The 26,538-nt window shown below is 34.9% G+C and overlaps 1 protein-coding gene across 4 annotated transcripts in view; it reads left to right on the forward strand.

Annotated features, from left to right (window-relative positions):
- The window catches only part of LOC127833250 (cAMP-dependent protein kinase catalytic subunit PRKX-like), a 74,832-nt gene extending 48,746 nt beyond the window's left edge, over positions 1 to 26,086 (forward strand). Inside the window, exons 6-10 of one of the 4 annotated variants that reach the window (XR_008027277.1) lie at positions 6,320 to 6,377; positions 8,903 to 8,980; positions 12,812 to 12,874; positions 16,746 to 23,143; positions 24,135 to 26,086. Coding sequence is in view for 3 of the 4 variants with exons in the window: in XM_052358413.1 (XP_052214373.1) it covers positions 6,320 to 6,377; positions 8,903 to 8,980; positions 12,812 to 12,874; positions 16,746 to 16,871 (325 nt within the window). In the remaining variant the exon portion in view is untranslated. Of the gene's footprint in view, positions 1 to 6,319; positions 6,378 to 8,902; positions 8,981 to 12,811; positions 12,875 to 16,745 lie in introns of all 4 variants that reach the window. The other 3 variants (XM_052358413.1, XM_052358415.1, XM_052358414.1) reach the window with 3 other exon arrangements.
- The last annotated feature ends 452 nt before the right edge of the window (positions 26,087 to 26,538 follow it).

Genomic DNA, 26,538 nt, shown 5'->3' on the forward strand with positions numbered 1-26,538 from the left:
CGAGTTTGGAGGGTTATCATTGTATGTTGATTACATGCAAAGCATTCATATGAACATTTTAACATTCAAACATGTACGGTTTTTACCAGTTTGAAGACAAAAATTGAAAACTTTCTTTAATAAAGGGTCAGGTCTATGGTTGCTTCCAGGTGTTAAGATTTACTTAATACAGGATTATTTGTGTGTTTAACAGATTAATTAAAGATTATTTGTTCAATGTGACAGTACCAGTTTCATTGTGAACAGGTCATTAAGTTTGATTAAATGCAATCGAAATGATGAAGTTAAACTGCACTATTGTAGTTTTAAAAGTAAAAGCTATTTATGCTGAAGCAGTTTAATTTTCATGAAAATATGTATTTGAAGTGCATGACCAAAGGTTTATTCTTTCATATTGAGACAGTTAAAATATTGACTGATATTATGAAAGGTTTAATAGAAAATAAATTCGCTGTTATTTTTAGCTCATTTATTTTTTGAAAAAAAATTATGAGCTATTGTCATCACCTTTGCTTCGGCATCGGCATCCGGTTAAGTTTTGCGTTTAGGTCCACTTTATAATAAAGTATCAATGCTATTGCATTCAAACTTGGTACACTTACTTACTATCATGAGGGGACTGGGCAGGCAAAGTTAGATAACTCTCGCTTGCAATTTGACAGAATTATGTGCCCTTTTTCTACTTAGAAAATTGAAAATTTTGGTTAAGTTTTGTGTTAAGGTCCATTTTATTCCTAAGTATCAAAGCTATTGCTTTCATACTTGCAACACTTACTATCATAAGGGGACTGTGCAGGCAAAGTTATGTAACTCTGACTGGCATTTTGACATAATTATGTGCCCTTTTCATACTTAGAAAGTTGAAAATTTTAGTTAAGTTTTGTGTTTAGGCCCACTTTTTTCCTAAAGTATCATAACTATTGCTTTCATACTTGCAACACTTACAACCTATCGTAAGGGGACTATGTAGGCAAAGTTATGTAACCCCGACTGGCATTTTGACGGAATTATGGGCCCTTTATACTTGAAAATTTGGTTAAGTTTTGTGTTTTGGTCCCACTTTACCCCTAAAGTACATGTATCATAGATATTGTTTTCATACTTGGAACACTCGCAAACTATCATAAGGGGACAGTAAAGGACAAGTTGCATAACTCTGGTTGTCATTTTTAAGGAATTATGGCCCTTTTTTTACTTAGTAACTTTGAATATATGGTTACATTTTTTGTTTAGATCCACTTTACTTCTAAAGTATCAAGGCTATTGCTTTCAAACTTTCATGCTATCATGAGGGTACTGTATCAGGCAAGCTGAATTTTACCTTGACCTTTGACCCCCCCCATCGAAATCCCCCTCAATCCCCCTCGAATCCCCCCTCTCCAATTTTTTTTTTTAAGATATATACCCCCCCCCCCCCCAAAAAAAAAATACAATTTTTTTTTATTCCCCCGGTAGGGTGGCATGTAGCAATGAACTGTCCGTCAGTATGTCAGTCAGTCTGTCCGTCCGTCTGAAAAAACTTTAACATTGGCCATAACTTTTTCAATATTGAAGATAGCAACTTGATATATGGAATGCATCTTTATCTCATGGAGCTGAACATTTTGAGTGGTGAAAGGTGAAGGGCATGGTTATCCTTCAAGGTCAAATGTCAAATATATGGCGTCTGTCCGTCCAAAAACTTTAACATTGGCCATAACTTTTTAAATATTGAAGATAGCAACTTGATATTTGGCATGCATGTGAATCTCATGAAGCTGCACATTTTGAGTGGTGGAAGTTCAAAGTCAAGGTCATCCTTGAAGGTCAAAAAAATAATAATTCAATGCGGCGTTTTCATGAAGCTGCACATTTTGAGTGGTGGAAGTTCAAGGTCAAGGTCATCCTTCAAGGTCAAGGTCATCCTTCAAGGTCAAAGGTCAATAAATAAATTAAAAATTTCAAAGCAGCGGTCTCATAAAGCTGCACATTTTGAGTGGTGGAAGTTCAAGGTCAAGGTCATTCTTCAAGGTCAAGGTCATCCTTCAAGGTCAAAGGTCAAAAAAAATAATTTCAAAGCGGCGTTATCATGAAGCTGCACATTTTGAGTGGTGGAAGTTCAAGGTCAAGGTCATCCTTCAAGGTAAAAAAAAAAAAAAAAAAAAAAAAGCGGCGTTCTTATGAAGCTGCACATTTTTTGTTTTGGAAGGTAAAGGTCATCCTTCAAGGTCAAGGTCATCCTTTAAGGTCAATGGTCACACAAAAAAAATTCAAAGCGGCGTTCTCATGAAGCTGCATATTTTGAGTGGTGGAAGTTCAAGGTCAAGGTCATTCTTCAAGGTCAAGGTCATCCTTCAAGGTCAAAGGTCAATTATTTTTTTTAATTTAAAGCGGCGTTATCATGAAGCTGCACATTTTGAGTGGTGGAAGTTCAAGGTCATTCTTCAAGGTCAAGGGCATCCTTCAAGGTCAAAGGTTAAAAAAAAATCAAAGCGGCGTTTTCATGAAGCTGCACATTTTGAGTGGTAGAAGTTCAAAGTCAAGAACATCCTTCAAGGTCAAGGTCATCCTTCAAGGTCAAAGGTAAAATTTTTATAAAAAAATCAAAGTGGCGTTCTCATGAAGCTGCACATTTTGAGTGGTGGAAGTTCAAGGTCAAGGTCATTCGCCAAGGTCATTCGTCAAGGTTAAAGGTAAAAAACAAAATAATTTCAAATCGGCATTATCATGAAGCTGCACATTTTGAGTGGTGGAAGTTCAAGATCAAGGTCATCCTTCAAGGTCAAGGTCATCCTTCAAGGTCAAAGGTCAAAAAAATATTTCAAAGCGACGTTCTCATAATGCTGCACATTTTGAGTGGTGGAAGTTCAAAATCATCCTTCAAGGTCAAAGGTAAAAAAAAAAAATAATAATTTTAAAGCGGTGCAATAGGGGGCATTGTGTTTTTGATGAACACATATCTTTTTTTTTCAATCATGGTTAAAAAACACAAATATTTATATTTATTATTTTTGAAATACTGTCCAACACCCAAGAATCCCCCCCCCCCCCCAAAAAAAAATAAATATTTTTTTGGCATTTTTATGCCCCCCTTCGAAGAAGAGGGGGTATATTGCTTTGCTCATGTCGGTCTGTCGGTCGGTCCGTCTGTCGGTCCGTCCGTCAGGTGGTTGTCAGACTGTTCTTACTACCGGTATATCATTTGGCAGATTGTCATTATGCCCCCCTTCAAAGAAAAGGGGGTATTTTGCTTTGCTCATGTCGGTCTGTCAGTCGGTCTGTCAGTCTGTCGGTCTGTCCACCAGGTTGTTTCCGAATGATAACTCAAGAACGCTTGGGCCTAGGATCATGAAACTTCATAGGTACATTGATCATGACTCGCAGATGACCCCTATTGATTTTGAGGTCACTAGGTCAAAGGTCAAGGTCACGGTGACCAGAAATAGTAAAATGGTTTTTGAATGATAACTCAAGAACGCATACGCCTAGGATCATGAAACTTCATGGGTAGATTGATCATGACTTGCAGATGACCCCTATTGATTTTGAGGTCACTAGGTCAAAGGTCAAGGTCACGGTGACCCTAAATAGTAAAATGGTTTCCAGATGATAACTCAAGAAGGCATACGCCTAGGATCATGAAACTTCATGGGTAGATTGATCATGACTCGCAGATGACCCCTATTGATTTTGAGGTCACTAGGTCAAAGGTCAAGGTCACGGTGACCGAAAATAGTAAAATGGTTTCCGGATAATAACTCAAGAACGCATACGCCTAGGATCATGAAACTTCATGGGTAGATTGATCATGACTTGCAGATGACCCCTATTGATTTTGAGGTCACAAGGTCAAGGTCACGGTGACCCGAAATAGTAAAATGATTTTCGGATGATAACTCAAGAACGCTTTTGCCTAGGATCATGACACTTCATAGGTGCATTGATCGTGACCCGCAGATGACCCCTATTGATTTTCAGGTCACTAGGTCAAAGGTCAAGGTCACAGTGACAAAAATCGTATTCACACAATGGCTGCCACTACAACGGACAGCCAATATGGGGGGCATGCATGTTTTACAAACAGCCCTTGTTGGAAGATAATGTAATAAATGACCACACCCCCACATTATACACCCCTCTCCACTCCACCCCTCCCTCCTTTGTGATTGAAATTGAGATAGGTCCCTACACCTTAAAAAATAAAAATAGATGAGCGGTCTGCACTTGCAAGGCGGTGCTCTTGTTCTCTCTTGGGCATGTGCAGAAAACAAATAAAATATCTTCTGAGATAAATCTGGCTTTTAAAACAGTTAATGTAATTCTAACATTGAACTTAAGTTTATTCCTGAATTTTATCAAGCTTTCGCAAGCCCTCTGAATTCCATGACTCATTCACGTATAGATTGTTTTATGTTTTAATACAGTAACTTATATATGGTTATTTCATTAAAAAAAAAAAGTTTCCCGGTTAACCCCCCCCCCCCCCCACTCCCCACCTTCATTCTGTATGTTTCAAGCTTCTAGTAAGCAAGCAGTTTTCAGTGAAACAAAACCATAAAAGTGTAAACAAAGCATAAGCATATTACAATGTTAGGAATTAGGTTCCATGAACAGAAACTTTGGTTTAGTTTAAAACTATTTACATAACCTTAATTGCATTGAAACAATAAGGTTTATGGCTTATTGAAACAACCTCAAGTCCGTTTCCTGGATAGAACCAGTAGTTTCACTAAGTCTCACTGGGGTGATGTAAAGGACGCTGCCAGTGAGTCTCACTGGGGTGATGTAAAGGACGCTGCCAGTGGAGATCAAACCCATGACCTCCTGGTCGCTTGGCGGACGACTTTTTATCCCACTTTTACAGTGAAATCGGTTGATTAAAGCCCCGTTGATTAAATTTCATCTATAATCAACGGCAAGGCTATAATCAATGGCACGAAATGACGTCATCAACTGCCGAACCGGGACTACTTTTTCCCACGCACCTCGTCACCTGTATTTGCCAAGTGCATCAATAATAAAAACAATCTCAAATGTGTGTCAATCTTAATGACTTTAAAACAAAGGAAAGTAGCAAAAAACGAGTTTTTTGGCATTTATTGTCATTAAAACCTAGTATTAGGTAAATTTAACACTATGCAAATAGGTTCTGTTGTTGTTGCTCCCCTTTGAAGAAGTCAGTTCGAGTTGCTCCCCTTTGACCGTAGAAAACAATCATCTGGACCAAGAAATCCTGTGTTTATTTACAAGCTGTACTCGGATATGCGTCCATCTGATTTTTCTTCAAAGCATCTTTTCTACCTGGCAATACGCACAAATGACACTGCATCCCGGTGATTCTTGCGTCAACAATTGGGTGTCAACAAGTTAGGTCAGATGCTGAAGGCCATGGCAAAAGACGCCGGCTTTCTCAAGCACAAGAGAATAACGAACCACTCAGTTCGCAAATTACTGGTCCAAAAACTTCGAAATGCAAACATTCCAGCCACTGAAACCATGGCCATAACAGGGCACAAAAATGTCCAGTCCATAACCAATTATTCCAACATATCTGTTGAACAGCAGCAACAGTGATCATTCTTGCTCAGTCCAGTAAATGTAACAATCCAACAGATTCCTCTTGTTCACCTTCATGCACCGAAACTATGGCCGAAATGCAGCCTAGACAACCACTGTCTACCGTCGAACAAGTTGATCTTGATGTTCGCCCCACCCAGTCACTTCACCAGCAAATGTCTTTCTCTAGTTCGAACAACTTTGCCTCACAATTCTTTGGTGCCACTTTCAACATTCAAAATGTTAATGTATATAATTAGCTTAAATCCAAGTAATCTTTGTTATTTCGTCACGAATAACCACATATTATAACAAAGAAGCAAATATTGTGCCCCTCGTGATCGACTCGATAGTTTGATATCGAAAGTGAATTGTGTGTGGTGTTAGGCTACGTTGTAAACAAATGTAGTTCCTTGTATATAACAACTTAATGTCATATTGATATCATAAAACTTAAAGATTTGCAATTCAATATGATTAAAATTGTAATTAATAACGCTCGACACTTTGTTACAGAACGATATTCTGATTAAAAAAAAATGATTATTTGATCAGCGGTTATTTTTGGAACGCGGAGTAATACACTGACCTTGGTTACAGGTTTTAACTCGCCAAGGCTCGTGCTTTTTGTTTTCTAAGCCTCGCATGATAAACCTGATCTATAATCAACACTAACCTATTATTCTCTATGTATTACATTCCAGTGCTATCATACTTTTACTTTATGGCCGTAATGTCATCACTTATTGTGTTTCTAGCGTCAGCTTTTGAAATGTTGTTTCAGAGATCTCATCAAGAAGTTGTTGGTTCCAGACAGAACAAAACGCCTCGGAAACATGAAGGTAAAACATTCTGTCATCGAAATAATCATTCCCTATTTTTACATGAGGCTCATTCTGTATATTTGTATGGTGTACCATAAGGTTCTTATTTGTATGATGTATCATAAGGTCTTTGTTTGTATGATGTACCATAAGGTTCTTTTTTGTATGATGGACCATAAGGTCCTTGTTTGTATGGTGTACCATAAGGTCCTTATTTGTAGGGTGTACCATAAGGTCCTTTATTGTATGGTGTACCATTAGGTCCTTATTTGTACAGTGTACCATTAGGTCTTTATTTGTTTGGTGTACCATTAAATCCTTATTTGAATGGTGTACCATTGGGTCCTTTATTAAAAGGACCTGGTCCAACTCAATGGTACATGAGGTAACTACTGTTACAATCTGCTTAAAGCTTTGTCAGACTTTACTTCATATTTATGAACCACAAAATCTCGGTTTATTTTACAAAAGATGTCTGACTGGGTCATTCCTCAGGCAGGGGCAGTGGTAAGGCCTCATTTAATCAGTTTCAACTTGACATGAGAAGCTGATCCAACCATGTCGATTTGGGACATATTGGTACAACTTTCTTTATACTAGTATAACTACTGTGACAAATGGACAAAGGATTTTATGTAGAACTATTTCATGTGTTCTGATACTGGGTAATATGAAGGTTATCTGCACTCCATTGAATGTATTGTATTATGTGAAGTGATAATTAAATTGTTGTATTATTCTCACACAAAACTGTTCAATTTGTGTTGTTAATGTACATTATGTACATTACATACAGTCCTGAATGACTTATTCATTAAAAGTAATTGGTTTGGGCTCATTTTCACCATTTTTTATGCCCCCGGATCAAAATATAGGGGGTGTTTTGTTTTTGGCCTGTCTGTCATTGTAAGTGTCTGTGTGTGTGTGTCCCAAAACTTTAACCAAAACTTTAACCTTCGTCATAACTTTTGCAATATTGAACATAGCAACTTGATATTTGGCATGCATGTGTATCTCATGGAGCTGCACATTTTGAGTGATGAAAGGTCAAGGTCATCCTTCAAGGTCAAAGGTCAAATATATGTGGTCCAAAACTTTAACCTTTTTTAATATTGAACAGAGCAACTTGATATTTGGCATGCATGTGTATCTCGTGGATCTGCACATTTTGAGTGGTGAAAGGTTAAGGTCATCCTTCAAGGTCAAAGTTATAAAAAAATATTCAAAGCGGCGCAGTAGGGGGCATTGTGTTTCTGACAAACACATCTCTTGTTTTTAGCTCACCTGTCACGAAGTGACATGGTGAGCTTATGTGACCGTGTGATGTCCGGCGTCCGTATGTATGTGCGTGTGTGCGTGCGTCCGTCAACAATTTGTTTGTGTAGACAGTAAAGGTCACAGTTTTCATCCAATCTTTATGAAATTTGGTCAGAATGTTTATCTTGATGAAATCTGGGTTGGGATTGTATTTGGGTCATCTGAGGTCAAAAACTAGGTCACTAGGTCAAAAACTAGGTCAAATAATAGAAAAACCTTGTGTAGACAATAGAGGTCGCAGTTTTCATCCATTCTTTATGAAATTTAGTCAGAATGTTTATCTTGATGGAATCTGGGTTGGGATTGTATTTGGGTCATCTGAGGTCAAAAACTATGTCACTAGGTCAAATAATAGAAAAACCGATAACAATTTGTTTGTGTTGACAGTAGAGGTCACAGTTTTCATCTAATCTTTATGAAATTTGGTCAGAATGTTTATCTTGATAAAAACTGGGTTTGGATTGTATTTGGGTCATCTGGGGTCAAAAACTAGGTCACTAGGTCAAAAACTAGGTCACTAGGTAAAATAATAGAAAAACCTTGTATAGACAATAGAGGTCGCAGTTTTCATCCAATCTTTATGAAATTTGGTCAGAATGGTAATCTTGAAGAAATCTGGGTTGGGATTGTATTTGGGTCATCTGGGGTTAAAAACTAGGTCACTAGATCAAATAATAGAAAAACCTTGTGTAGGCAATAGAAGTCACAGTTTTCTTCCAATCTATATAAAACTTGATCAGAATGTTTATCTTGATGAAATCCGGGTTGGGATTGTATAAGGGTCACCTGGGGTCAAAAACTAGGTCAATAGTTCAAATATTAGAAAAACCTTGTGTAGACAATAGAGATCACAGTTTTCATCCAATCTTTATGAAATTTGGTCAGAATGTTTATCTTGTTTAATAAAATTTGCTCAGGCTTGCATGGACAAAGTTGTAATTTTTTTAGATTTTTTTAATCCATAAAAGAGTTCAGTTTTGTGGTCAAATCAGTTTTAAAAAATGCATTTATATATGCTCATGTCCATTTAATGCATAAGTTATCAAAACTCATCAATAAAACACATACAACTGATTATAAATCATTGTTGCTATAACACACATGTTATTTTAAGATTGCTGTCTTACTAAGTATTCTTATACAAGTGTGTTCCCAGGGATCTCCATTTGTAGGAGTCTGCCACTGCTGCTTGCAATCTTGTCAAAACCTTGTAGTATTTGTTGTAGAATGGAGCAGATGATGTCAAGAAACACAAGTGGTTCAAGGCAGTTGATTGGGACGATGTCCTAGCTAGAAAACTCTCTGTAAGTACACAAGTTGAACGCGTCCAGCTTAGTAGACATGCGTGGGATATTACAATTTTCCAAACACTGAATTTTAAATGACTGTGCTTGTTCCTTTGTGAAATTTCAAGAACTTGTGACTGGGTTTCAAGAAACCGGTTCACATATTAATATATTGTTTAACCATTGAAGGTTGCTATTACTTCACAATAATAGGTACTGGTTGCTCTGAACGAATTTTGTAGTGTTTATTTTAAATGTTAGATGCAATTGCTGTTAAAAACATTTGAGAGGAACAGGCATGGTACACTTTTTGCTGTGTCACTTTAATAATCAATTTCAGACGAGTATCTTTCAAATTGATCACTGTATTGATTAAAGAAAGAAAACTTTTTTTGCATAGTTTGTTTGTTGAATAACCAATGGACAGAACCAAAGATTTGTATGAATAATGGTCTTTCTGTCAGAAAGTTGTTCTATTTTATGATAATCATCTCTCTAAAATTGCTGTGTTCATACATGTTAATTCACTATGCACTGTTAGAGTAGTCATCTCGTTCTTAGTCTAAGGCACACTCTTAAGATTTTCCTCAACCCTGAACCTAGTTTTTTTAGACTATTATATTCCACGTATGTAACCAATATTCCTTACTTTCTGCACTCTTTCTGTCTAATTCTCTTCCAATTGGCACCTTTGATCATGGGTAAAATCTCATATTTTTTTGACAAATTTCATCTAATCATATTGCAAGAAAATCTAAGACATTATCAATATGGATAAGCAAAACAGTACACAGGTCATTATAATGCAGTATTTTTTAGAATAAAAGGATTTTGTTAATGAGTCCATGGTGCAAAGAAGCCCTGAGTTGTTTCCCAAACTCTTGACATATATTCATGCTTCATGAACAGTCTTAACATTTGTCTAAATCATAATTTAACATTCAATTGAAACAGGCATTTCCATTAGTCAGCATTTAGATCATTAGTTATTTGAATCATGCATTTCAATTGACTAAAATTTGAAATCAAAGCTTATATAGGAAATTCCATTGGTAAACATTTCAAGTTGATGTTGATTGCGAGATTCAGAACAATCCACTTTTATGCTCAATTGTGTCTTCATTTAAAACTAACCAATGAAAATCAATTTATTGATGTTAAATGTTTTCCAGTGGTCTATAAATTAAAATGAGATAAAGTTGATGATTTAAAAAAGTGTCCTATAATCATTAATAAAGGTTCTGGGTTTTAGTGTTTGTGGTGAAGGCTCATGCAACACTTCTTTTTTGTGTATTGAGTGTTCCCATGTTTTTATGCTTTAGAGGTGTACACATCTTTTAAGTGCAAATATGTGGATACATTGTTTATTAACAGTTTATTTGAATTCCGGAAAGATCTTTATAATAACTTGCTTAAATGCACAGTGTTTACAAGTTTTTTTCGCTCGTCACATATGAATAATGTGACAAAAGTAACAGCAATGTTCACACAAGTATATATGGACTACCAGGTGGAAGGGGTTTCCATGACAACAGTTTATTATTGCTCCTTTCAATTCTTTACAATTCTAATCATTGCCTAACCATACAGGTTTATTGATTTGGCTCAGTATGTACATCTGTTTTTGAATGCATTCTTCCACATTACCATGAGCATAACTATCTTTACAATATTTATAAAGTAAGACACTTAAATACACATACTCTTTTATTTTTGTTAATGATATGCATGATTTAGAGTATATCAATTGAGATTCCCAATAGTATTATTTGATGAAGTAATTGTATGTTAATGCTAACACCAGGAATCCATCATTAAAACACAGTGCTTTAGATGTTCTTAAATATCCATTTATTTGATGGGATATTAGCCTCTAATGCTCAATATCAGTTCAATTTATCTGTTGTTGCAGAAGACAATAATTGACATTAACACTCAGCTAGTCTGGTTTTAAGATATGTGTGAACACTAAAAACTTTATGTGGAAATGTGGACTAATGCAGCATGGGTGATAAGTTGCCCTGTTTACATTTGATTACCTTTTGAAAGCAAGATATCACTATTAGCATATGTAAAAAGATTGATGTAAGTGCATTGTTGCTTACCTGGAATTATAACCTCATTAATGGTGTCCATTTTTAGCTCCCCTGAGCAAAAGGTGCACTTAGCGGGCTTAAATGCTTGCCTTTTGTCCAGCATCTGTCGTGCATAAAATTGTCCCTCATCCGTAGTTACGTTTTTAACACTTTAACAAAAGGATTTATTTATTGGTATTCAGAACATTTTTCTAAATTATATTGTGGTATAGATTTAAAAAATTAGATTACTCTGTCAAATTAAATTAAAAGCTTGTGAACAATTTAGAGTTTAGATGTCACATTTTTCAATCAGGATGAAGCTTGCTTATAAGTTTATTCTGAGGATTTCTTGGCAGAGGTTGAAGATGGTTATGTTTTGTTTAAAAAGTTGGACGCTTGTGAGTGTGGATGTTTTACTTATATGGTCAAAGTAAAATCTTGCCAACGCTCTAGCAGTCTAATTTTTATACCCAATCATCATGTAACTTGCTGGAAAAATGTGTTCTAATGTTATCTTTGTCGCTGTTCAAAAATGGTTCCTGTCCAATTAAAACATGCTGGTAGTTTTCCTGATATATTGCTTTAGTGAAACCTTGTCAACACTCACCTATATAGGTCTGCAAACCTCTTATTTATTATGTCATAAATGTTCAATTGGAAGCAACAAGGATGGTTGCATATTAAATCCCACCTGTGGCATGAGAATGAATAACATTAAATTTTTGTCTAAACGACAAAATAGAATTTGACTTCCAGTATTTCTATAATTGATTACTAAAAGAAATTTAAAGCTATATCAATTTGTTTCAGATATTTTTTGTCTTTGACCACACCTATGGATATAATTTTATCAGAGTCTGAGAAAAAAAAGTTCCTGAGAACATCTTTAACAATTTGTAGACAATATTAAAGGGTATATATTTATGTGAAAATACAAATAGTTGTCATAATTATTTTCTGTTAGGACTGTTGCTGTTTTGCTCTGCGTGTTTCAGCCACCGATTATTCCTGTGATCTTATATGATGGTGACATTTCTAACTATAGCGACTCTGTTGTAGTGAGTACTGGAGTTGTACCCATTATTTTGGATTCTCAGTTTTCTACCCTGAATTATTGACGAAATTTTGAACCTTTACAATTGTGTTGTTTGAATTGTTCTATTTGTAAATTCATTTGAAGAAAATGATTCAATAATACAATAATATTTTTTACTTTTTGATTTTAGAGGAAAAAAACAACATTTTATTCTCTTTACAAAGATTTTATTTCCTCAAACGTATTATAAGTATTTTGTTTTATTCCCCGTTTTATTTCCCAAAATTGTTAACATACATTTAGTACAAAAACTTGTAAACATTAATTGTAGATGTATATCTTTGTGTATTTAATTTAAACTTTGAACATTAAAAACAGGTTATGTCAATGTTTTAGCATATCTACTACCCTCTTTACAGCATGCTTTGATTGTCTTTATTATTTAAGTCGTTTTTTCAAGACTTTTAGTACTTCAGGTTTTTATCATAAAAAAGTAACAATATGCTATTCTTTTTCTCCATTAATGACATATTGAAGTAAAGTGACTGAGTATTTTTTCTTTTCTGGACATGTGTTTACTTCTAGAAATTATTTCTTTCACTTTTTATACTCTGCAAGTTGAATTCAGACCAAGGAAATATAAGATTTTAAAGACACTTACAGCCATTTTGGTACTTTTTTTTGTAGTTTTCAAATGCACTGTACCTAAGTGTGATAGATAAATCTGATTTTCAGCCTCCCATAATTCCAGATGTCATGTACGCTGGCGACATTTCTAACTATAGCACTTCAGTGGCAGTGAGTAGAAATGACATGGTTGCCCCCCTTTCATATCTGTTTCACCTCCATTGGCAAAGGAAAACAGGCTTATTGCTAGTTATTATGTTGAGTTTTAGAACTTATTATTGTTTACCTTAGTTTGCCTGAAGTTACTTGGAATGTGATTGTCACATAAATAACTTTAAATTGTACGCATTCAATACATGACAGATTTGTATAAGAGCTACTAAAAAGATGTTTGCTTAAGTGAAATTTAAAGACCAATTTAATTGTTATATAAAAAAAAAGTACATCAAAGGACAAATAAAGATAAATTGGATATCTTAAAATAACCTTAAATGATGAGGTATTCATGTAGTTCAACTTAAATGTGATTTTTTTTAAGGCAACATTTCCAGCATTAAGCGTAGCACAATAAATATTGCTTTTTTGGTTATATTTTGGAAAGTATTCGTATTTTGAGCAATGATACATTTCAAAATCTGCATGCAGCTTATAATTACCATTTTCCAAAAATCAACACAAAAAGTCTTATTGAAAGTTATGTGTTAGCTTTCCAACAGCTTATACCGTAGTCCATGCGCTTATGCTACTGTTATTAGTTGCTTTATTATTAAATATATTATTTCCGTTTTATGTATACATATTTTGTGGACATCTTTCGGTTTGTTATACAAGTATGCTTCCTCTTCTTTATTATGAGGTGTAAGCAATATTAGCTTCAGATTAAACAAATTTTATAGGGTTTTACAGAGATTTATCTTTTTTATTCTTGTTTAATACATGTTTTGTTAGCTCACCATACCAACTTGTCCATCTGTTATCATTACAAATGACAGTTGCAAAAACTTGCATATTTTGCGGGTCTTACCATGGGATCTTGGACCCTTTTCATATTGGGCATAATTGGAGCAGGAGCACCTGAGATATTGCCCCTTTTTTATTGCACCCCCAAAAAAAAATTTGGGGGATGCACAAAGTTTCCGCTTCGTATGTCCGTGCGTGTGTCCGTCCGTCCATGCACAATTTTTGTCCGGGCTATTTCTCAGCAACTGGTAACCAGAATTCAATGAAACTTTATGGGAAGCTTCACTACCAAAAGGAGATGTGCATATTATCAGCCAGTTCTGGTCGGATGATTTTTCACAGAGTTATGGCCCTTTGAAATTTTCCATTAACTGTACATATAGTGTAATTCTTGTCCGGGCTATTTCTCAGCAACTAATGACTGGAATTCAATGAAACTTCATGGGAAGCTTTACTACCAAGAGGAGATGTGCATATTATCAGCCAGTTCTGGTCGGATTATTTTTCAAAGAGTTATGGCCCTTTCAAATTTTCCATTATTTGTACATATAGTGCAATTCTTGTTCGGGCTATTTCTCAGCAACTAATGATTGGAATTCAATGAAACTTTATGGGAAGCTTCACTACCAAGAGGAGATGTGCATATTATCAGCCGGTTCTTGTCGGATGATTTTTCACAGAGTTATGGCCCTTTGAAATTTTCCATTGTACATATAGTGCAATTCTTGTCCGAGCTATTTCTCAGCAACTTTTTACGGGATTTCAATGAAACTTTATGGGAAGCTTCACTACCAACAGGAGATGTGCATATTATCAGCCGGTTATGGTCGGATGATTTTTGTTATGGTCCTTTTAAATTTTCTATAAACTGTGCACATAGTGCAATTCTTGTCTGGGCTATTTCTCACCAACTTCTGACTGGAATACAATGAAGCTTTATGGGCAGCTTAACTACCTTGAGGAGATGCACATGTTATTAGTGGTTTCGGGTTAGATGATTTATTTAGAGAGTTATGGTCCTTTGACATTTTTAAGTTGCTAAAGCATCCATAGTATTATTTTGTCCAAAGTTATCCCCCTCAAGACGCTTCCTTTTATCTAAATCTATAGTTCAATATTGTGACAAAAAAACTTTGGGGAGCATCACCCGTCTCCGACGGTTTCTTGTTATGAGAAAAGTACTGTGTGCAATATACTAGCTTTATTTTTAATTTAACCTTGGCCCGTTTTGACCAGTATTTGGTTGCTCATTAGACTTCAACTCAGTGGAAAATTGTTGAGATTGAGGTAAAAATACCAGAATTACCCTGTCATTGCTACAGGGGCCAGTCGAAAAAAAAAAAGTATATGTAGATTCTTACATATTCATTTTATTTTTTTTGACTGGCCCCTGTGGTCATTGCAAGGAAAATGCTTAAAGAGGACATGTCTGCAATAGAGGCTGACCTTTTCATATAAGCTCTACTAAACTTACACAGGTTTTGTAGAATTGTTCATGTACGAGATAAAAATATAATTTAGAGATATAAAAATATCCATAATCACCTTTATTTGTGTTGGCCTTGAAAATCGGAAATATAAAAAATATTTGTTTATACGCATAGCTAGTATTTTTGCTTTGTCTTATTTTATTCCCTTTGACTGCCACGGTCAAAATCATGACATTCCATTCGGGCCGTGCTCTGTGAGGCTTATCAGGGATGACACTTTCCACCTAAACTGGATTTTTGCTAAGAAGAAACTTTTAGTAAACGAAAAAGACCATAAAAGCGGCAAGTGTCGTCCCTGATTAGCCTGTGGGAACTTCACAGGCTAATCATGGACGACACTTTACGCACATGCATTAAACCCCCTTTTCACAGAGCTTAGTCCATTTGCTTCATTCTGTTCACTGCAGTGGTCAATGTACTGGTCATTTTTACAACATGTACTGGCTGCATATGAACTGGAGTCACACTTCATCTTTATATTTTAATTGTATGATGTATTATATAAAAAATGATGTGTTCTTTGATTACAGGATGTAAATACAATGGAACGAAATATGATAACAAACACCATATTGTTTAAATAAATTTATTGTATGAAGTGACGATTGGGATTTAGAAAATGTTATCAATACATGTGTGTTCATCAGAAAATTAAATTTATAACCAGAAACATCTGCAGCAAAATACTTTTGGTTTAAGGTCAAGTTGCCATTTCATGATAAAGTGTATCTGGTTAACATGATTACTTTGAGAGGTACTGATTCGCTTGTTCTGAATGACTATGTCTGCTAGAAATAATGTAAGTGTTTAGTTCTTGTAATCAATGCTATGTTCATACCTTGCTCTTTTTCTGTACCCAGATGTTGTAATTGTGGCAATTGTGGTACCAGTAGCTAGTCACATACAGCAACTTTAACTCTTTCAGTGCTGGAACCGAATTTTGAAGGCCTTTGCAAACAGTTTGGATCCAGATGAGACCCCACAGAACGTGGTGTCTCATCAGGATCCAAACTGTTTGCTATTCTGATAGTAATCTTTGAAAAAAATCGAAGAAAATGCTAATTTTACAAATTCAGCAGACAACATTTTAGCAGACGACAAATTTCCCAGCGTGCAAAGGGTTAATGTAATAACGGTCAATGTTGATATGCCTTTATTAATACATTCACTAATAAAGCATGGGGTATAGAATGGTCCAAAATTAAAGCATTTTGTGATAAAAATAATTCACACATATTTTTTTGTCAAAACGATGTCAAGTTTGCTTATAATTGTGCATATCATCTTTTTCACAGTAATGTTAGGGCTATGACATATGATTTCAAGATTTCATGATTTTTATGGAAGGATTTCAACATGATGACTTCAAAAAAGGGAACTAAAAATCACATTTTTGTTAAAATAGAGTTATCATAAAAAATAAAACAAAAGTTGTAGAAGAAAGATAAAAACAATCAAAAGCCAGCTGCTGTTAATTACAGTCTTCAAAAGTACCGTACTTAACCTGCACTGAAGAGAAATACAAATGTCGCAGAACTGTATGAACTACGACCTTTCTGATCATTGACACATTCACAACTTTCACATTTCAGCCACCCATAATTCCAAAGGTGACGCACAACGGAGATACCAAAAACTTCGACACCTACTCAGAGGATGATTGGCAGAAGACGGCCCCAGCTGCTGAGAAAGACGTGGAACCATTCCTGGACTTCTGAACACATTGCCATAGCAACGGTCTCCATAGGAACTTCCTGTTGTCGTTTATCGTGTGTATAGATACAGTATAACCTCTACATGAGGTTTAATGATGAACATGCTTGAGTTATCAAAGTTATTGATATGGAAGTAGACTTCTTATTTCCATACTGTGAATTGATGAATGTTTTCCAAGAAACAATATGTTCATCAAAGTATTATTTAAAAAAAAATAATTATGATACATCAGTACTTTACTACCGTAATTACTTTTTAAGTTTGTAGACAGTCTTAGTTTTTGAACCTCTTTTGTAGTCAAAATACTTACAAAAATAGTGTTTTGCTCCGCAGATTTTCTCCTATAATAGACATTCTATATTTTTGGACAGTTGCATAATATCAGAATTCTATCATTTTGCGTTAATCCAACCTGGTGACAGTAATTAAACAAACTGGCAAATTAATGAGAGGAGTCAGTAGATTCATTTTCATAAATGAGCACAAGTACCTGTCACAATTTTTCTCTAATTGTTTCATACCATTTTCAAGTGTTTAAGGTGATTGATAAAAAAGAAATCACCGGTATGTGAAATAATGTGTGAAAATGTTTTACATGTGAATAATCTTAACAATGCTTAAATAGATGATATTATGTTTATATTTGATTGTAATATTTAGTAACAACATGTCTATGTGTATGATGTAGTGCTTTTTCAAAAACCATGTGAGGTTTTGAAAATATCCTTTGGTTTTCTCCCTACGCCAAAGGAATTTGAGGTGCGCTTTGAGACACTAGGGCTTAATGAAGTTGTGTCCAGTATGGTCTCAGATAGGGCTTAATGAAGGTGTGTCCAGTATGGTCTCACTTTGAGAGGCTAGGGTTTAATGAAGTTGTGTCCAGTATGGTCTCAGATAGGCCTTTCACAGTCTGCACAGACTTATCAGGAACAACATTTTCTGCTTCAATGGAATAATTGTTTTAAATTGTGCAAGCTGCAGAGGCTAATCTGGGAGGATACTTCATACACAGTCATTCAGCCCGGAGTGTGGCCCATCCGGAGTGTGGCCCATCCGGAGTGTGGCCCATCCGGAGTGTGGCCCATCCGGAGTGTGGCCCATCCGAAGTGTGGCCCATCCGGAGTGTGGCCCATTTTATGGATGTTTATTTTGGGACCTGTTACCAGAATATAGAATTAAAGGGGTATGTTAATGTGTGGAATTGAAATAACAACAAAGAATAATACTGCAAAGCCATTTGGTTGATGAATACTCATTTGTTGAAATTGATAACATGGATACACATTTGAAAGAATTTGGAATGTTTGTAATGTGTCATACACTGTCATACATTTTTTAGTTATCATTAAGAAAGGATATTGATGAATGATTTAAAATTATTTAAAAAGAACACACACACTAAATATGTTAATCACGACGATTGTTTTTTCAGATCTTTAGAAAAAGATTTGTCATTAATTCTTGTTTCAACTGAAGATGCATTAAAACACAAATCTAAAAGTAAATCCCTGTAATATCTCAAATATGTAACATACATTTTACGTATGTGTCAGCTTAAAAACAGTGTAATCTATTCAAATATAGGTATTTAGAAGGTAATATCCAGCAATATCCACAGCAATATTCATCTTGTTTATTTTGTTATATTCAGGTGTGATTTTTCCTACTTTCAGCTGATTTTATCCCTTTATATTTATTTATTTATTTATCTTCAGTTCTATGGAGACAGAAGTATTTATTAATTTTTAAATTCATATTTGATAGTTTAGTATTTATACTATAGCTAGTTAAATTTACAGTTGTACATGTAACTGACATGTTTATATACATAAATGGTAATGATACTTGACATAACCATACTCTGCATTGTGGACTTCGCAAATAAAATATTTAGACATGTTAACCTTGTTTCAATCAACACGTCTATTTTTTTCTGCTGAGAATTTAAGCTTATTAAGACCTGTATTATATTTTGAATGACATGACCTCCGGTATGATGTGTTTATATACATTTTAGTGTGATGAACTTTTCTGGTTCAATGTCTTATTTGAGCTTGATTTGGGCATTGTTTGCTTGGCTACTTAAAAGTACCCCTGGCAGGTACTATTAAGTATACTTGAATGTACCCATGGGTATGGAAAATGTACTAAAAACCCAGGAATACCGGTACTAACACTGAATTGGTCATTGTTTGCTTTTTTTATGCCCCCCCTTCGAAGAAGAGGGGGTATATTGCTTTGCTCATTTCGGTCTGTCGGTCCGTCTACCAGGTGGTTGTCAGACGATAACTCAAGAACGCTTAGGCCTAGGATCATGAAACTTCATAGGTACATTGATCATGACTCACAGATGACCCCTATTGATTTTGAGGTCACTAGGTCAAAGGTCAAGGTCACTGTGACCCGAAATAGTAAAATGGTTTCCGGATGATTATTCAAGAACGCTTATGCCTAGGATCATGAAACTTCATAGGTAGATTGATCATGACTAGCAGATGACCCCTATTGATTTTCAGGTCACTAGGTCAAAGGTCAAGGTGACCCAAAATAGTAAAATGGTTTCCGGATGATAATTCAAGAACCCTTATGCCTAGGATCATGAAACTTGATAGGTACATTGATCATGACTGGCAGAAGACCCCTATTGATTTTCAGGTCACTAGGTCAAAGGTCACAGTAACCGGAAATAGTAAAATGGTTTCCTGATGATAACTCAGGAAAGCTTATGGCTAGGATCATGAAACTTCATAGGTACATTGATCATGACTCGCAGATGACCCCTATTGATTTTCAGGTCACTAGGTCAAAGGTCAAGGTCACAGTGACAAAAAACATATTTACAAAATGGCTGTCACTACAACTTAAAGCCCATATGGGGGGGCATGCATGTTTTACAAACAGCCCTTGTTTCTCAAATTAATTATATTCATATTTATGTCAATATTTTGTAAAATATCAAAACTTCTTCTCGAAAAAGAATGTTGAGGCAGGTTTTGTTCCAAGAGAAAATGTTTTGTATTATGTAGCCCATTTTTACAATGTCCTATTTAGGGCGGAAATAAAACTCCGGTACAGTCTAAATTGGCCAGGTATGTTTTAGTATATTTTCCATACCTGCAGGGTACATATAAGTATACTCAAGAACACACGGTCGGGATACATTTAAGAAGTACCAGAGCCAAAAATGACCAATCGAGCCTTCTTTGATATATAATGCAGCAGCATTCTGGACAAATCAGGCATAATGTTTGTGCATAAAGTGTCGTCCCAGATTAGCTAGGGCAGTCAGCACTTTACTTAATGTTTGTGCATAAAGTGTCGTCCCAGATTAGCTATGGCAGTATGCACTTCACTTAATGTTTGTGCATAAAGTGTCGTCCCAGATTAGCTAGGGCAGTCAGCACTTCACTTAATGTTTGTGCATAAAGTGTCGTCCCAGATTAGCTAGGGCAGTCAGCACTTCACTTAATGTTTGTGCATAAAGTGTCGTCCCAGATTAGCTAGGGCAGTCAGCACTTCACTTTACATTGATTTAAATTGTAGATCTGATTGTTTAATGATATTTCCAATTGTGGTCTTATTTTTCTCGGATATCTTTACTTGAAGGGCTTATTTCATCCCTTGTTATGTATTAAACAGGGTCATGTTTGTCCGTCCACAAAAGAGCTACATATTATTTGCTCAGTATATTTTGGGTATTATTAATAATGATTTTACAGATCTGTTTTACATATATGAAACATATTCAAGAATATATCTATATTTTTATGGTTATAACACTTTATACATGTACATGTATTCAAACTATAAACAGTTTGTTACAAGTGTTTATTTTAGTATTTATTAATTGTGAATTCCAGTATTAAATAAACAGTAAGTCCCATTATAACTTATTACACTGAATGGATGGTGTATGTTTTTGTATCCGTTTTTGTGATCGGGGATGTCATATGACACCTTCATTTAAATTCACGTGCTACACCTGCATTTACATAAGAACAGTTGTTTTATTAAAATCTTGAGTATTTATAAATGTATTGTTTTGAAATTGTGTATGTTGGTATATGCAAACCTTGTTTTGGATTACACAACTAATAAAGTGAAAATCATTTACGTGGAAAAGTTAGTTTTGTGGCGTTATTTAAGATCTAGCACAATGTGATGCATTTTTTTGCCATTGAAAGAAATTAACTCCAGTAAATCAAACTTTAAATTTCATTGTCATGAAAGACTTTTTATGAAAAAACTTCAAATCTATGATTACCAGTAATTTTTCTAAAATAGCTTTCTTATAAAATGTTCATGTATTACATATCTTGCATTTTAGTAATACATTTTAGTAATACATTCGTTTTAATGAAATATGGTTAAATATACTAACACTTTCTTTGTGATCATCTTGTATACATTTTTTGTGCTGTATCTTTCATCATTGAAAAAATTACCTCTACATAATTGTTTAAATCTTTTTAGTGTTAAATTTTGATCTTCTTATTGGACAGCTGAACTTTAGCATTTATGTATTTGTATATTCATGTGTGGTCAGTATAATTTGTTCAGCATAGGGTACTAAAATACATTTAAAGTGTAAGTGCATTTATTGGTAGCGCAATGTCGGGTAATTCAGACAGTCGTCTAATTTCGACACTTTTCACAATATTTATCAGACCTGTCTTAAATCATCATCATCCCGTATGATTTCGTTGTAAAATGTGACGTAGTTGGTGTTGTGACGTCACCAGATAACATCTCTCTATCAAACGTCTCGCTGATTGCATGTAAGTGAGTCATTTAAAATACGTACATTGTATTACTTAGAGAATTTTTATAGCGTTATGAGCTTCGCTAAGGGAGATTACATAATTGTCAATTACGTCCCTTCAGGATTTCGCTGTATTTCTGGCATTTGTACAAGTTCTAGTATAAAATTTGTTTCACTTGACCTTGTATTTGTGTTGGAATAGTGCCAAGCGTTTGTTAAACTATGATTTGTGGGGTGTCGAAATTATCCTCCGATATTATACGATGGTGGGTAATTTCGACACTCCAAATGTTTTCAAGCATTCCCAGCGCATATGGAAAGATAGATTTGTTAAATAGAATTACTCTTTAAATGGTTGACGCAGCTTATTGAATATTATATTTAGCTCTCTCTATATCTTGTCAAGCAGATTACATAAAATTAGAGCTTTATAAAGATTGTGAAGGTAATTAATTAATGAAAATGTATTTATTTTTTTTACTTAATTATATCTTTAATTGGATCAACTGTGATCACCGCGGATGCTGCGCAACCACCGTAAACACCTGTCTGCGAGGGTCATTCACGCGTTTTAAATGTACACGTAGAAAAGAAAATCATAAACATGTGTACTACATGTAGATATTATATGTATGTGCACACGTATGCACTTAAATTTGTTCAGTACATAACGTCGGAAACGTGAATAAAGCTTTTAGATGATCAATACTATTAACTCTTAATCGCAATACCAAATATTTCGCGAGATATTTTAACTTTAGTTGAAATTCACAACATGACATTCTTGAGCACTCTTATCGTCTATATTACCCTCACATAATTTGCTTTAAAAACGGAAATCGGGCGTATATGGGATTATCGAGTATAAATGGATAAAGATGGGAGAAGTTGCAGGTATTCGATAGATACAGTTGACACATATGTATTGGAGGCGTTTGATTGTCGCCAATATATTTTTAATACTTATCACATCCTTTCGACCAGCATGTACATAAAAATAGAATTTATTTATTCATTATCACTTTTAAATGAAAGGGATCAATTCAATACGTTTATGTTCAATTATATGTAGCGAACACGATGAACACCGCGGTAGATATTATGGGTCCGCGGTGATTCGCGGTGTTCGTCTATGGCAAACGGCCCCCGCGACATTTGATCTGAATACCCATCGCGGGGTTCATATTGGTAAGCTAACAGTGAGATGAACATTGCGGCGAGTGGCGTTTGTTTAAGTACACGGTGTTTGTACTGTATATTGAGTCAAGTGGAAGCACAATACGAACTCTAAATACAATTTATTTATAATTTTCTGATTTGAAAATTAACACTAGTTTAGTATAATCCTATTTATTTAAGCTCCACTGCATGGAAAGCCTACGACTTATTGAAACACTCTCTCCTGATCGCTAGGCGGACACCACATCCACTAAACCACCACAACCTTATTAACAATCGAATGGTCATTGTCGGCTCGGGTACTACTTACATGTACCCCGGGTACGCTTAAAGGTTACAATACACTAAATGATCGCATCATGAAGGGCTGTACTCTCTAAAAAAATATCATAGTTGACAGGAAGGCATGTTTTACACGTTTTACCATTATTCGGGTGTTATCTTGCGGAGATAATGGTAGGGAATGAATAGGTGTTCACTACTGAATCCCTGAAATATGATACACGTGAAGACTATAGTGAACCATTGCACTAGAAAAGGTTACATTCCACTAAGAAACGGCCGAAAAAAAAAAGTTGCAAAAACAGTCGATTTTGATTTGTGTCAAGTTCTTTCTTGCATTGTACATGACATATCCTTTTTATTGCATAAATCGATTCCGCTTAGAATGGCCTTTAAGAAAAGGTATGGTTATGGGGGTCTCTATGTGCAAAATGTTGCATTTATTTTCGCTCAAAGTTGTCGCTTTTACATTGAATTATATAGGGAAACTATTTAGTGTATTATGACCTAAACGCAAAACCAGGTCAAGTCTCAAAGGAGCTGTATTTACAGAAAATCATCATTCTTTTAGTGGGATATGACGCGTTTTGGCGAATTTCACGGAATAAATGAGTTTGTTTCACGAATTTAAGGAGCATCGTGAGTTTTTAAGAAGAAAATACGTTTTCAGAGGAAAATAAGAAAAAAAAACGTACAAAAACTCGTCTTGAGCATCTCAAATCGCAACAATTTGTGCTGAAAGAGCTCATGAACACGTTTTAATAGTTGTTTACTTCTTTTTCTACATAGCTTGTAACAATATTCCAGTATTTTGACCGATTGTAATTACTTAGGGTAATCGCTTAACGCCTGAACGCCCGTTATAAATCAAAGCTCCGAACGCGAAAGCCACATGGCTTATCAGGCGTTATAATAAAATGCATTTTCAAGCATTTCTACGTGAAAGATCGGTCTGAAAATTGGCATGCACATAGAAAATAGGTTTATACGTATCGAGAAGTTCTTATTTTTCGCGATGTTAACAGTAAACGTTGTCTTATAGGTTACAATACACTAAATGATCGCTTCATGAAGGGCTGTACTCTCTAAAAAAATATCATAGTTGACAGGAAGGCATGTTTTACACCTTTTACCATTATTCGGGTGTTATCTTGCGGAGATAATGGTAGGGAATGAATAGGTGTTCACTACTGAATCCCTGAAATATGATACACGTGAAGACTATAGTGAACCATTGCACTAGAAAAGGTTACATTCCACTAAGAAACGGCCGAAAAAAAAAATTGCAAAAACAGTCGATTTTGATTTGTGTCAAGTTCTTTCTTGCATTGTACATGACATATCCTTTTTATTGCATAAATCGATTCCGCTTAGAATGGCCTTTAAGAAAAGGTATGGTTATGGGGGTCTCTATGTGCAAAATGTTGCATTTATTTTCGCTCAAAGTTGTCGCTTTTACATTGAATTATATAGGGAAACTATTTAGTGTATTATGACCTTAAGTATACTTACTATACCACGGGTACGGTAAATATACTAAAACCTACCCGGTAATTTTTACGCTAAATCGGTCGTCGTCGGCTATTTTTTTAAGATTAATTATGTTTATATTAATGTCAATTTTCTGTTAAATTGCCTCTATATTATCGGAACCCAAACTCAAAAAGCATGTTGATTCAGTTTATAAAAACAAATAATAGAAGTTTGTTTCGTAATAACGGTAATCGGTAGCGCGTTTTACGACATCTGATTTGGGGCGGGAATAAAACTCGGGTACAGTCTATTTCGACCGGGTACGTTTTAGTATATTTACCGTACCCGGGGTACATGTTAGTATACTTCAATGTTCCCGGGGTAAATGTTAGCAGTACCCGAGCCGACAATGACCAATCGAGCCTAAGTAACACTAGACATTAAAGAGATCGTGAAATTCTATTAATTGAGAGATACACTGCAAATAACTGATTAAAACAGTTGTTGAAAATTAATACAAAGACAAGTGTCGAAATTAGCCGCTAATTGTCGAAATTAGCCGCTTACTGTCGAAATTACACTCCGCTGCATTTAGTTAAATCGCTCGAAGTTTTGAGTTATGCCGGCAACGATAATAACGTTCGTTAGCAAATATCAACAAGTCAAAACGGTGTTTTTCGTTAAGTTTGGGCACTTGGAGGGTAATTTCGACACATCAGGACTAAATCAAATTTTACTCTTAGGGTGTCGAAATTACCCGACTTAGCTCTACAGAATAGTATTCTGTGTATTTTTGAACTTGAACACATGGTAGCAGGATATATACAAGTTATTGTATTTTATTTCCAGATTTGTTCACATGGTATTTAACAGTGTATTAATGTCTGAATATTTGTGTTTGATGAGAATGAGATTTTCATTGCATGTCTTCAAATTCTTAATTATGGAATTTGACACACGTTGGGGTGAGGTATGCATTTTACAGATTACACAAACAAGAAATACACTTGTTTTGTATATATTGAGGTTATGAATAAAAACCATAGTGTTGCTGCGTTAGTAGATACATGTTGTATTTCAAATATTTTGAACAATTTTTATATTGAATCTGATCGGTAAATGGCATTTTTAAAGGAATTATTTTTAATAACAATCAATTTAACATAAGACACAAGTAACCATAAGTATGTCAAGAAGTAGAGCTTGTTCATAACCATGGATAACAAACAGAATTGCTTTTATTAAAATATTGTTTAGAAACTGCTATTAATAAAAATATGTTGTGTTTTTTTGTAGGTTTTTATGATATAGTGAAGTCAGATCATGTTAGTTATTGAAGAAACCCGTAGATGTTTGTGTGACCCGATACATATTATGTCTCATTAAGTCTTGTATGTTTTTATTATTTACTGTTTTTCCTCATTGTGTTTGTTAAAGAATGAATACTGTTATCGAGTGTCTGTATTGTGTATATTTTATTATTTTTGTTGGATTGCGAAACAATAAATCCAAATAAATTGTTGTCTTGTTTGAAGCTTTTCATTCATATATTTCCCTACTGTATTAAGCAATAATGTTCAAGTAAGTTGTTAGTATTGTATAATAACTATAAGAGACCAACTATGAATAATTACATCATGGTCTCAAGTAGGCAATAAACAGTGTGCTGACTTGTTTGATGTCTGAAGTCTCTCAATGAAACCTGTTATAAACTCTGCTATACATTGTTTAGTTATGACACTATAAAGTTCATTCAGTGCAGTAGTTCAACCTACAATCCTCTATTTATGCCTAGTGGACTCTCCCATCCTTCTAAATTGGATCAATTTATTTCCAAAATTCGGGATGTCTAGTATATTTATTTCTATATTTAGAATATTTCTTTCAGAAATTCCTTTAAGCAAACAGCGCAGACCCTGATGAGACGCCGCACCATGCAGCGTCTCATCTGGGTCTACGCTGTTTGCCAACGC

The sequence above is a fragment of the Dreissena polymorpha genome, chromosome 6 (assembly GCF_020536995.1).
Source record: "Dreissena polymorpha isolate Duluth1 chromosome 6, UMN_Dpol_1.0, whole genome shotgun sequence".
In the NCBI taxonomy this organism is placed as follows: domain Eukaryota; kingdom Metazoa; phylum Mollusca; class Bivalvia; order Myida; family Dreissenidae; genus Dreissena; species Dreissena polymorpha.